The sequence below is a fragment of the Vicia villosa genome, unplaced genomic scaffold (genome assembly GCF_029867415.1).
Source record: "Vicia villosa cultivar HV-30 ecotype Madison, WI unplaced genomic scaffold, Vvil1.0 ctg.001178F_1_1, whole genome shotgun sequence".
Lineage (NCBI taxonomy): Eukaryota > Viridiplantae > Streptophyta > Magnoliopsida > Fabales > Fabaceae > Vicia > Vicia villosa.
In genome coordinates, this window is record NW_026705519.1 from 382972 (window position 1) to 397713 (window position 14742).

The window sequence follows — 14742 nt, forward strand, 5'->3', positions numbered from 1 at the left end:
ACCCAGAAAAAAAACCTACAGGGACGAAAATCAAAAATTCGCTAACTTATCGGGACCAAAGGTGCATTTAAGCCTTTTTTTTAAACAATAAATACATAAAGAAAACAAAAATAATTGGATAAAAAACATATTTTCATTTGACATTGTGCAAAAAGAATACACGTATGAATCTTTGAATCAATATTTATACTACATCAAAAAATAAACCACTGTAATGAGAGTTATTTTTCTTCTTTTTTTCTTCTTCTTCTTGATTCAATCTTTTTTTCCTATAAAAAAATTAACCAAACCTTTGAAATTATTTAAATATCATCCTCTTAGAATTTTTTGTTGCAAAATCATTATTAATTTGGTCATAAACAAGATTCTTCAAAAAATTATTTTCAATTGAAATCAACGCAAGACTATTTAATCTATCTTGTGATATAGTAGATCTCAAATAAAATTTTAATAATTTTAATTTAAAAAAATTTCTTTCAGCAAATGCAACTCTTATAAGAATAGTCAATAATATTCTATAAACTATGCATGCATTAGGAAAACAATTAAAAGTCTTTAAAAAACTCAATATCATATAGCTTGATTTTGATTCAACTGTTACAACTTCTCTAATAACTTTCGATTCTTCAAACAAAATTTCACCATCAAGATCAATAGCTTAACTTAAATTTGATACGGTCAAAAAATTTCTAACCTATCAAATAACATTATCAATAATATAAAATATTCTCTATATCATTATTTTAATTTTAGTCTCTATTAAATTGTTTAGTTGCTAAAATTATGGATATATTAATTGATTTTATTTTAGGGAAATTAATTGATGTTATTCTACTCTATATTTTATTTATGTGAAAATAGATTCTTTTATTAATTTTGACTTTGTAGTGCCTATATAATTTTATTAGCCAATATTTTTTAAAAAAAAATTCTGAAAAGTTTTTTTAAAATAGAAAAAATTTCTTTTTATATAGGGGTAAAAAGAAAATTTTTTGGTGCCCCTAAAATTATGGGGCCCTTGACTCCCGCCCCGCGAGCTCATGCTCAAGGCCACCCCTGTATAAGATCATAAGGATTGCCGAAGGCTCTCCCCACTCAGAGACTCCATTTCCTGTAGAATTTCTTGAGCAAGAGATTTAACAGAAAGCTCCACATCCTCAAGAAGTTCACCAAGGAACGGGATTGTTTCTGCTAATAATACTAAATATTCTTCTTTCAAGTTATCTACAAAATGTTTAATAATTCTCAGGCCCAGTATTCTAGTTGGCGTCTTCTCACTACGTGTATGCATCAAAACCTGCAAAATAACCAAAAAAAAATAAAGACAAATATTCAGCTGCCAGATAATGTGGATAACTTGAAATGATTACTTTAAATTTTACTCAAAGTACCAGAAAAAGTAGCATTTTCAACTTAGATGAAGTACAAGATACTTTATTTTCATCTTACTGTCTTAGATGAAATAAAAAATACTTCATCCTGGTATACTGTTAATGGTATTATATACGCAACCCAGCATCAATTGAGAGTACACCAGAAATAGAAATAACTAATGATACCTCGTGGTTCAGAGGTTTCCACAAAAGGTTGGAACCAGCTGTGACAGCCAGCCATTTGGCCGATGCACAAGAAAAGTAGGTCATCAAATTCCTACAACTTATAATGTAGATAAGATAGTGAAGATAACATGCAAATTAATGTCAGATGCAATGGAAAAGTTCACAAACAAAGATGCCGAAAAATCTTATAATGGAAGGTTACGTTCAAGCTAACATAAAAAAATATCTGCATAAAATTTTTCATGACAACTCCATACTGAATAAATAGTGTAAAAAATATACTAACCTGGAAACTTGAGGACTCAAGAAACTTCAAGCTCCCAGTGTCATAGAGGAAACACTTGATTAAGGATGACAGGACTAGTGTCCTGAGATGCCATCCCTTGATAGATAAGCTACTTGTTTCTTTTACATCACCATCATCCATAATCTTAGCCTTCTTTTTCTTCCGACGACTAGACACATTAGAGTCTCCGCCGTCGCCGAGATGATGAACACAGCTACCAAGTAGGAATTTGAAGTAAGGAACAAACAATGACCTAGAAATAAGAAAAGGATGTCATTTGATAATTAATTCAAATAAAAACAAATCATAACTTATTATATACTCATGTCAAAACTTTCAATATAATATTGTAAACATATTGTAAAGAGTATACCTGCCTGGACAAACTTCTTGTAAACTTTCAATATTGTAAACTTTTTATGTAGTTCACTTGAATACACACTAGTTTATAAATCTTGTGCCACTAATGAAAAACTTACCAAAGAAAATCTAGAGATACATGGACAAAGTGTCCTTTAACTTTCATAGCCCCGTAAAGCACTTATTACAAATAATATCTAAGGAATATAGAGAAATTAGGCAGTGACTTACCGATGGTTCTCGGCAAGCTTATTTACCATGCCATTAAAAGATATGGCCCTATCCATGCTTCCTGCCGATGCAGTTTCATCCACTACGGATTCTGCCCATTCAATACTCTTCAAAAAGAGGCTTGAACATGCTCTCAGTAACTTTTAGGGTCAGCGCAAGCATAGCACTCATCACACCTTTTTCCACTATATCAATGTTTTGAACTGAACGGGGACTTTGACGGCGAAGATCAAGAGCAACCAAGCAAAAGTCAAAAATCTTTCCATGGAATGCCACGATAGATGATCTGTCCATTGTACCAATAAATGTTATCAACATATCAAACACAACTGTTAAGCTTTTATCCCCAGCTTCAACGGCAGCAGGATATAGTTTTAACAATGGCGGCAAGGCAAGGCGTACCTGTAATAAAGTGATGTTCAGTTAGAAAAACAGACAATCATTTCATACTAGCACAGCCAAACAATACTTATGTTATAGCAAGCCTTACTGGAATTTTTCCAGCAAGAAGCTTCTGTAATCCATGAGCTCGGGATTCCACTTTGGGATACATTCCTGAGACATATTCGGAATGAAGCACCAGAAGCTCCATGATATTTGTGAGATATGGATTTAGGAATCCACCAAGCTTGTCCACAACTGCCTCCAAAGTAACAAGAACAGAAATAAAATGGGGTTCATTTGAGACTGATAAAACATCATTAGTTTTTGGTTTCAAATCCTGACTAGACGGCACAATACGAAAGGACTTCATCACATTGTCCATAATTTGAGGAAATTCAGCCAATGCTTTTGGACCAAGAACATTGATCAACGCAGCAGATGTTCTAAGGCAGCTAGAAGTCACAGCCAAGTTATGAGATGCAATACATTTTGTAATAGATCCAAGGCATACACCAAAGATGGAACTATTCGAAGGAAACCTGTCTGCAAGAACTTCCAACGCTGAAACTGCTGCAAGAGCTACGCTGAGTTTTTCGTGATTTCTTGCAGCATCACATAACAGCCCAAGAGCCTGGAGCACAAATCATGCAGTATCAGATAACATAATAGTTGTCAATATGTTCACCAAGATTTGTACTGATGACAAACTAACAAAAATATAACTTTTGCTAGATGTAGTAGAAACATGGCATATGTAAACCATGTGAATAATGAGTCTCTTATTACAAATCCTCGAATGAAAATACAATATAAGGGAATATCCCAAATCCAATGTCCTGATCTCAAAAACTTGGACGATCAGCCATCCATCAAAAATATCTAAGCTCAGATGAACTAATCAATCTCCCTGTATAATAGAAAGACAGATTAGCATATTCTGAACATTTAGATAAGCATGATGAAGACTTTAACTCTTATTTTATGCTTTGGAAGGCCACGAGTTGCCCACACCAATTAACAGTTATCATCCAACAAGACTACATCCAGAGAAAAAGATTCTTTTTCCCAGCAGTTGGTCCAAAGTCAATCAGTAATTGTACCATATCATCTCTAATACAAAATGCGTGTCTTGATTTATATTATCATTAACCAGTCACCGTGTTTATTTTTGCAACACAGACAAACATGTTTATTAGTGCTTTAAACAAAAGAGGGAGCTGAATTTCTACCAAATTATTTGTATTTTTAATATGCCACACTTACCAGACAGCAGCTTGCCAACACATCTTCTTAGCACAGTTTTCAGTGTCTCAATAAGCTTGGAAGCACCTAGTACATTTTGCAAGCCATCAACATTTAAAGCTGCTTGAACAACTGTTAGATCTTTATCATCAAGCTGTCTCAAAATGGCCTCTTGAATGTCAACAAGACCCTGATCAACAAAAAATTTAGTGTAGAACTCAAGAGTTAAAAGGTTGAGGACAAGGAATGTGGAATAGGAATCACTTATGCACTGTATAATTTGGCAAATATTTATAACATGAGATTTCTCGGACTCTCATTTATTCTCATATCATGCACTGACGCACACAAATAGCAGCATCAACCCAACACAACTAACACTTTGACCAAATTATAAAGTTTACCCCCACGTCAACTTCAAAGTAGCTCAGATTTTCATATCAAAAAAGACAAATTATAGTGTTATTTATCATAATCAACTAATCAAGTGATGTTATGAAAATAAAATGAAAATCTCAAAATTATTGTTTCAGTGTTTTTCTCAACAAAAATACTAACTTTAATTATATCAAGAATAATATTAGCTTTAATAAAGTTACATCAAAAATTCAATTTTATAAACTGGAACAAACGAGTCCATAATCCCCCTACCTTGTAAATCACCTAATTAAGTCTTCTATCAAAATCAACTTAACCCTCACCCACCAATTATGTGTAATATCTATCAATGGCCTTACAACTCCCTCTCTCTCAGCAACAACACATATATAAGATTACAAATATAATCATTTCAAATCATTTGAAATGGAACTCAACATATAGAAAGACATTTCCAAATAAAGCCAGTTTGAAAAATATACAACAGAACCTTTTCAGATAAAATATAATCAAAAAAAGGCAATAACATTTAATCAATAGGCCACAATGATCAGAGGTTTTTTGTAAAATATTGGTAATTAACCATATTGAGCAAAAAATTTGAATTTTTCAACTCCAAGGATAAATGCCAAGGATGTTCTTAAACCAATGTCACACATGAAAATATAAATGAATGATATATGTTCTTAAATTACAATGTCACACTGGAATTTAGAACTTCTGGGTATAACAAGCTTTCCAACTCTTCCTGCTACTTACAGAATCACGAAAAATTATCATTCCGTCGATTGCACTAGGCTAATTTACAAATATCCTCGTACTCCACGGCTTTAAGCACTCTACCATCATAAGCACCTTTTTCTATCTGCACCTTGGCGCAAAAACGATCTGTATCCACCCCGAGCAGTCTAGCAAGTGATCCACGATAAGCCCCGTTTACTATTTTTACACGTCCCCCGACCTGAGGTATCACCGTTTCAAGCTCTTCCTGATCAACTCTGAGCACATGCTTGCTTTCTAGCATTTCTATTTCCCCTACATACTTGTCAATCACTTTTCTCACAACACCTTTTTGTTTGTAGTATCCCTTCTCAGCCAAGACTTTGCTCATAACCTTAACAACAATTCCCTCGTGTAACCAATAATCCCTCCTGTTGATTTTTTCCTTTTTCCTCTCTTCCTCCCTGATCATTTCATCTAAAGTTGATTTTCCACCACCACTTTCTTTCCTCTTCAAATTGTTTACAGGATTCCTTTCCTCGTATTTCTCTGCATCAACCTCATCAAATGCCCCCATCGATGTGTTACCTTTTTCCTTGGTGATAGGTTTCGCAGACGACCCAAGAGAAAATCCTATCTTAATTCCGTCTTCTGCATTTAGTTCCCTCGTAGTCTCTACGTGAGGTTGGTCGGACTCCGGATTAGATAGCTGCATCAATTGCTCAGCCCTTTCAATCTGTTTTTGGATCTCTTTCTCTTGTTTTTCTTCATCTACCAAATCTGCCTTGATTCTCTTATTCTTCATCTTCTCTTTGAAAAGAGTTTCTGAATCTCTATCTATGTATGTAATGAACCATCCCTTGGGTGTTTCCTCAACCTTACACTTTCCTGTACGACCCAAGTACTTGACAAACTCAGTAAGTGTAGCCCACTCCGTGGAGTTCATATGAACGTGATTTCTATCATTTATGTATTCATTATAAACAACAGTGGCAGCCACACGGCTGAATCGATGGCTGCGCTTCATGTGCTCAAGAAAAGTTGTTTCAAACTCTTCGGTATAGCCCTCAACTATGCGGGTTGGGTTTTGTCCAAAAATTTGCATTTGACGCTGGTGCCCTTCACTCATGCAGTGGCATTTGAAACCATTCTCATCACGACATTGCTTCTGACACATCTGGCAATACCACCGAAGCTTCTGCAGTCCTTTTGCTTTAATTCGATTGGCAATTGCCTTAGGTGTGAGAAAGTCATTTTTCCCCATTGGCAATCGGGATGGACAGTTTCAGACTGAAAAAAATGATGTTAGTAATCCTGCCTGATGCTTCCTTCCTCTTAGACAAGAGGAATTATGTCTGAAAAAAACAAAAAATAAGAAGAAAAACAACATCGTCAATAAATATAACTTTGCAACAAGTGAAATTCTTAATATTATATTCGAACATGAAGCAATAATATTTCGAAGCAAGCATCCAAATTACCACTATGATCAATAACAGGCTTGGGGATTCTAAACCTTAACTTATTTCGAAGCAAGCATTCAAATTACCACTATGCATACAAAGTTTCAAATTACCACTATGCATACAAAGTCTGGCCATACTACAAACAACCAATAAACAATATTACCCTTATAACATATTATTATCCTATATAATTTAAATTTCTTCATCGAGATTTCTAAATCCAAATACACATTTAAAGTGAGTTACTTTGCAGCACAACATTTTACTAATTTCTAGATGCAAATGCAAATTTGCATACATGTTCGGAATTTATAATTTACTAATTTCTAGATGCAAATAAGCTTCAGATTGAAAATAAGCTTCTCAAAAAGATAGAAAAAAAAACTAGGTTTACCAATTTTATCGGTTGGTAGAAAGATAGTAAAACGAGAGGGATTGAGATCCAGAGATTTGATGGTGCAAGAGAGATATTTGGGGAAGACGAATTCAACAATGGAAGTGTGAAGGGGAGATTGTTACAGCAGCGGAAGATTGAAGGGGAGATTGTTACAGCAGCGGAAGATTGAAGGGGAGACGGCTTCGATGGAGGTGGTAGATTTAGTGAGCGGCGATGGTTTCGGCTTCGATGGAGGTGGTAGATTTAGTGAGCGGCGATGGTTTCGGCTTCGATGGAGGTGGTAGATTTAGTGAGCGGCGATGGTTTCGGCTTCGATGGAGGTGGTAGATTTAGTGAGCGGCGATGGTTTCTATTAGGGTTCCAATTGAATGAGCGAGCGGCGATGGTTTCAATTGGAAAGAAGAAATGAGTTGGAACCTCAAAAGGGTTTGTGATTTCGTTTGTGACTATCTAAATTTTTTTCCTCGCGAACCGAAGAGCATCTCTCCAATCATGCAACCCATTATTTGGTATTTTGTGGGACCATTAATCCTCCACATCATCTTGAAGCAACTCACTCCAATCTATCATATAAGAAAAGTCTACCATTTGAGACTTTCTTAGGCTATCCACATCAGCAACTCTTCTATGGTTGATCCACATCAGCTTTGGTGGTTACTACAAAATTTTTGATCCTTCAACTGCCTGGTGGGCTGCGGCAGTTATTGCTGTGGAAGTTTCACCCTCACAGCTTCTCATGTTGCTGCAGTTATGTAAGGTCCATTATTCTGTGCCTGTCCACGTTCCAAACTGCACAATTGCAGTAATTATGTGTTTAAATGGCTTGCCTATTTATCAGTGATTTCATTCTTCTCTTTCCATGCTTGCTAACTTCTGCGGTTATCATTCAGTGCAGTGTGAATTTGCATTATCATGTCAAGGCCTGTTGAGAGAATAGCAGAGATGGTGGTGGTCTATGTGGGTTATCACGGTTTGAAGCGGCATGATGTGGAGGTTACGCCCGGTGTTTCGTCGGAAACGTTGGTAGTGGTAGTTCTCCCGTGTGTTTTCGGACCTGTTTTGGTTCCTTCTATACCATCGCTTTTTTTATTTTTTTTATTTTTTACTCTATTGTGTTGTAACTTGCAGGCTGCATCTCATAATCATTTTTTCCAGATTTTTTGAATTGGATTGATTAATGATGATTGTTGGTATACAGTTGTTATTCTGTTTTGATGCAGGTTTTTGTGTGTGGTTTGGTGAAAGTTATATAGCAACGTATGTGTAGTGTGATCATGGTGGTGCAAGGGCGGTCTCTTAAAGGTAGGTACATAAATATATTATTAAAATTGTTGATGAATTAAGCATGCTTTGTCTGATTTCTATTTTAATTTGATGTTTCGTTATGTTTTTTTTATAAGCCTACATGTGCAGGTCTAATGAAATATATATATATATATATATATATATATATATATATATATATATATATATATATATATATATATAGGGAGCGTATCCGGTGAGAACTAATATCTATTGTGAGAAACGAGAACTATTGATATGAATCGTCAGATTTAATTAACGTTTAAGATTTAAAAATTCCATATCAAGAAACACCTTACTGAATTATTTTTGTTAAGATTAATATGTAAAAATTCCATAAAAAAATATTCTTACTCAAAATAATTATGATTATTAAATATTTTTCAACTATGTTTAGTATTTAAAAATTTTATAAAAAAAAATTTATAAAAATATTTTCCTATTTGTTATAATTATATTTAAGATTAAAAAATGACAATTTAAAACTAATGATAATTTAATGCAAGAGCTATATAGCTTACGTTAATTTTTTACTTAATAATTTTTATTGCAATGATTAAATTGTTAATAAAATGCTGAAAGTCTCATTTGATTTTGGAAGCAAGTCTAGAAAATTTTATTTGTCAAAATATATTATGAAAAAATATATAACTATATAAATTGGAAGAATTAATGTTAAAATATATTTTTTAAATTAAATTATTTTTTTAAGAGATACTATTTTTTAAAGAAACTTATGAAATCATTTTATTTATTTTTATTATTAGGAATATGTGTAAAAAATATATGATTCTGAATATTTTAGATTTAATTTTTTTTTTCTGGATTTTTTGTAGTCTTCAAAAATATTTATAGTTTTAATCATTTTTATTTTAATTAAAAATTTTAAATAGGTTTAAATTACATTTTATACTCATATCCTAACTAAATTTAAAGTATTTTTATAACAAATATTTTATATTCATATCCTAACTAAATATTAAGTATGTTTATAATTAAAAAATTTATAATATTTAAATAATGAAGTAATTATTGCAATAAAATTATTTTGAGTGAGAATTTATTTTTATGGAATGTTTACATATTAAGTTTAATAGAAAACAATTCAATAAGATGTTCTTAATATGGAATCTTTAAATCTTAAACGTTAATAAGATCTAACGATTGATATTAATTGTTCTCATTTCTCACAAACTTATTAGTTCTCACCGGATACGCTCCCTATATATATATATATATATATATATATGTATATATATATATATATATATATATATATATATATATATATATATATATATATATATATATATATATATATATATATATATATATATATATATATATATATATATATATTGAAATTTGAACAGAGTCTACTGTGCAAACCATTAATTTTTTAAAATATAAACAGTGATGGATTATGGAAGGTAAATGCTTTGATAAAATGACAAAGCATCATATGATTTATGCATTGCATTCCTCCTTCCCACAAACATCATGTTTGGTTTTAGCTTCACATTTGTTATTATTACAGGTCATGTCAAATCAAGAAACAGATGATACTATCAAAGATATCAAGGATGCTCGGGCTGCAGCAAAGTAACTTACTGAAGAAGCACTTAACAGAAAAAGCTCTGATGATATTTCTTGCATTGTTGTGAGGTTTCACTGATATGTAAAATTTATTTAGATTGTACTATGATGGTTGTGAAATTCAATTTTTATAATAAATCCAGTTTTAAATCATCATGATATCACAAAAGGATGCTTTCAATATTTTCTAATTGCCTCAAAAGGAATAATGTAAATGTCCTAAAATATTGTTGGCAAACTGCCATAATAATAAAGCAAAATCTTCAATTATAGTAAGCTATTATATTTATATAAATGATTATAATATATTTTATATGATTTTATATAATAGCAATTTGACAGAATCATATGTTATATGATTTTAAATATAAGAAAAAGTTTGAATTAAGAAAAATGGATGAATATGTATAGTTTTGAAATAGAATAGCAAATGTTTTAATTATTTAAAATGAGAGTCAACTTTCTATTATTACTATATAGGAGTAGACATAATATATTACTTTTAATATTTTTTTTATTATTTTTGAATGATGATATATGGAATACTATCGCTTCAAATAATTTCACATACCATAAATTTTGCCCCTTACGCTTGACAAACTCTTTATTTATGTTCAGACACATGACTCTAATTATTGTTTTACTATTTTTTTTATTAATTTATTAGTTGAACGAAATTTATTCTAATTAAATATGCAACAATATTATTTAAAATTTTCCAAAATTATTGTGATACCAATTATCTTTTGAAATTTACTATAACGGAAACTGAGTGTTAATTTTATCATTTTTATGAGGAATTTGATAGTAAAAAATTAAATTAATTTCAACTTAAAACAACAATAATTATTGATACTTAATAATTATATCCTTTGATTATTTTTTTTAAGATGATTAAATGTATGATTTTAATACTTAAATGTATGAATTTAATACTTATTATGTGAAGGGGATTTAACTTTTCATTCTTCATAACAGAAAAATTTTGAATTAAGAAAATGGATGAATATGTATAGTTTTGAAATAGAATAACAATTTTTCTAATTATTTAAAATGAGAGACAACTTTCTATTATTACTATAGAGGAGTAGACATAATATATAAATTTTATTATTTTTTTATTATTTTTGACTAATGATATATGGAATACAGTCGTTTCAAATAATTGCACGAACCATAAATTTTGTCCCTTACGCTTGACAAATTCTTTATTTATGTTCAGACACATGATTCTAATTATTATTTTACTATTTTTTTAAATAATTTAATAGTTGAACGAAATTTATTCCAATTGAATATGCAACAATATTATTTAAAATTTTCCAAAATTATTGTAATGCCAATTATCTTTTCAAATTTACTATAACAGAAACTGAGTGTTAATTTTATCATTTTTATGATGAATTTTTCTCAATACTTATTTTAAAAATAACTATTGTTACAATTATAAATGATGTCAACATACGGGAATGATTCTATCTACGTGCATTCAATGCAATTGATAATGATTAGATAAATGGAAATAAAAATAGAATTTAACACTATTATGTGGACAAATTAATAGCATTATAATAAAAATAAATAGAATTGAATGTATATTTATAATATAAATAAGTGATATAAATAATGAAAATAAATAGAATTGAATGAATATTTATGACATTTACATGAACATATTATACAAATATAATATTTTGGTGAATTCTTATTTACCCAACTCAAAAAGTTGGGTAAGGTTACCTACTTTGTAAAATGCTTTGAAAACAATAAATATTTGTAGTATTTTAATAAATAATTAAATATGTTAAATGGGATGAAATCATGTGATTGGTTGAAGGTACACTACCCATCTTTTTGTGATGGGTAGAGAAGTTGTCCCCTAATATTTTATGTCTTATAATAAAAATTAAAAGTAGATATAATAAAATTCTATTTTGGAGAAATCTATATATGAAACATATTAAATTAGAATGATTTTATATATAAGAAATTTTGGATAAATAACTATTCCTAATAGTTAGTATAACTATTTTTAGTTTATCGTTATTTTATTTGTGATATGAATAGATATAAATATATCATTAATAAAGATTAATTTTATAAATTATTTTACTATTTTAATATTATTTGACTACTAATAATGATTTGAATTCTCTAAATATAATGGTGATAAATTTAAATAAATCCACGTTATATTTATTGACTTTATTTTAAAAAAATTTATTTTATTTTATTTTAACTTGAAACATAATTGTCCAACTTCTCTAAATATATTTAGAGTTGAGTATGCAGGCTAATTCTTTAATTGTTACGCATAAATCTGCAAATTAAACAAGTTTAGCGTTGTTTATCTGCAACTATTAACGAATTGTGAGTAGTATGTAAAAAAAAAGGATAAAACATTACACAAAATATTTATTCAACTTCTCTAACTATAATGGATTAATAATAATACAATAAAAACTAATTATAATAATTATATTTAATTTTAGAAATTACTTTATTATTTTAATTTAACTTAAATAATAATTATTTAACTCCTCTAATTATAATTAGAGCTGAGTATGTAGACTGCCCCATTCCGTTTAACTTGATACACATAAATTCGCAAATTAAATGGTTCAAGTTGGTCTGTTCATAACTATTAACAGATTATATTTATTCAAATTCTTTAACAATAATGCATTAATTACAATAAATATTAATTATAATATCTGTATCATAATTACGATTTGATTATTTTACTATTAATTAACTACTAATTATTCACATTAACCAAATATATTGGTGATGTCAACTATTTTTTTGGAAATTCAACATAAAATTATATCGCAAAAAGGTATAAGATATGCCAATTGAACACACCAGTAAAATATTCTCCCCTATTCAAAATAATTATACAATTCATTCAAATATTTTTATATATGAAATAATATATTTGATTTGTAAATTGATTTTAATTCAATTAATATTAACGAAAACATTAAGTTAGGAATCAAAATATTGAATATTAACCGGAATATTAAATTAGTGATCAAAATATTGAATATTAGCGGAAACATGAAGTTACGAATTAAAATATTGAATATTAATGGGAACATAAAGTTACTGATAAAAATATTGAATATTAACATGAACATGAAGTTACTGATCAAAATATTAATATTAACGGGAACATGAAGTTACTGATCAAAATATTGAATAATAACGCAAAAATGAATTTACTAATAACGGGAACATGAAGTTACTTATCAAAATATTAATATTAGCGGAAACATGAAGTTATTAATTAAATTATTGAATATTAACGAGAACATTAAGCTACTGATAAAAATATTTAATATTAACAGGAACATTAAGTTGTTGATTAAAATGTTAATATTGACGAGAACATGAAATTACTGATCAAAATATTGAATCATGGGCAGAGCTATAGCCCAGCGAGCCCGGGATATACTCCCCACACTAATAGTCGATTTTTAGACAAGGGGTAAAATTAGTAATTTTTAGACAAAATTAAACCAAAATTAATAAAAACATGGTGTAAAATTTTTGGACAAAATCAAGGACAAATTTTTTAGACAAAATCAAAGGCAAAATTAGTAGAAACAAGATGTAAATTAATAAAAACATTGTGTAAAATTTTTGCCCAGGCTCCCTAAAATTTCTGACTCCGCCACTGTATTGAATAATAACGAAAACATGAAGTTACAGATCAAAATATTGAATATTAACAAAAACATGAAATTACTGATTAAAATATTGAATCTTAACAAATACATGAAGTCACTGATCAAAATATTGAATATTAACGAAAACATGAAGTTATTGATCAAACTATTGAATATTAACGAGAACATAGAGTTATTAATTAAAATATTGAATAGTAACGGGAAGCGATGTTAATATGTTGAAACAATAGTAATCCATTAATTTTCTTTACACTTATTATTTTTCAATAGAATCTCTACATTTCTTAAATGCATTCTTAATTTTATTATTCAATCTATAACAATATCAATATTATTTTCTTAATTACTTTTTATATTTACTGTTCGATTTTTTTACATTATAATTTTTCTAACTTTTCTTTTAAATAAATTTTTTTATTAATACATTTTATTTAGCTCATTCCAAATGTAATCTTTTATTTGCTTTATTATATTTACTCCAATTTTTATTGCATACTAATAAAACAACATATAAACTTTATTTTCTTAATTACTTTTTATTTTCAAAATTCAATTTTTTAATATTTGTATTTTTTATAACTTTTTCAATTTTAACCCAAATTTAATCTTTTACTGATACCTTTTACTGATAATTTTTTTGAATATTAACGGGAATAAATTTGAAAAATTAACGGGAACACGAAGTTATTGATCAAAATAATTAATATTAACGGGAACACGGACTTACTGATTAAAATAATGAATATTAACGGGAACATGAAGTTACTGATCAAAATATTAAATCTTAACGGGAAGTTACTAATCAAAATAATGAATATTAGCAGGAGCATGAAGTTACTTATCAAAATATTGACTATAACATGAAGTTACTAAATAAAATATTCAATATTAACGAGAACGTGACTTACTGATCAAAATATTAAATATTAACGGGAACACGAAGTTACTGATCGAAATATTGAATATTAAGAGGAAAATAATGTTTATTAATCAATATATCCCAAACTTTGGTCCAACCTATTGAAAAGAAATTTCTATATTTTACATATTTGTTTTTAGGATATTTACTTCAACAATAATATCTATATTGAACAAAATAACACTTTCCCTATCATCTTTTATTTCC

The 14742-nt window shown here is 29.1% G+C and overlaps 1 protein-coding gene and 1 pseudogene across 2 annotated transcripts; both read right to left on the reverse strand.

Annotated features, from left to right (window-relative positions):
• Window positions 1-649: 649 nt before the first annotated feature.
• LOC131633816 (uncharacterized protein At3g06530-like) lies at window positions 650-4219 on the reverse strand (annotated as a pseudogene).
• Window positions 4113-7496, reverse strand: LOC131633815 (KIN17-like protein). Of its 2 annotated transcripts, XM_058904498.1 has the most exons (3): window positions 7021-7496; window positions 5200-6515; window positions 4113-4252 (listed from the first exon to the last, which is right to left on the reverse strand). In XM_058904498.1, exon 2 carries the CDS (start codon window positions 6422-6424, stop codon window positions 5234-5236), a length of 1191 nt encoding a protein of 396 aa, XP_058760481.1. In that variant the 5' UTR covers window positions 6425-6515; window positions 7021-7496; the 3' UTR covers window positions 4113-4252; window positions 5200-5233. The 2 variants fall into 2 exon arrangements, with proteins under 2 accessions (XP_058760481.1, XP_058760480.1); XM_058904497.1 differs by lacking the exon at window positions 4113-4252 and having other exon boundaries at window positions 5007-6515.
• Window positions 7497-14742: the final 7246 nt, after the last annotated feature.

What these genes read in the sequence shown, in the direction of transcription:
- LOC131633815 (XM_058904498.1), bottom strand. Translation starts at nt 6,424, where the DNA reads ATGGGGAAAAATGACTTTCTCACACCTAAGGCAATTGCCAATCGAATT.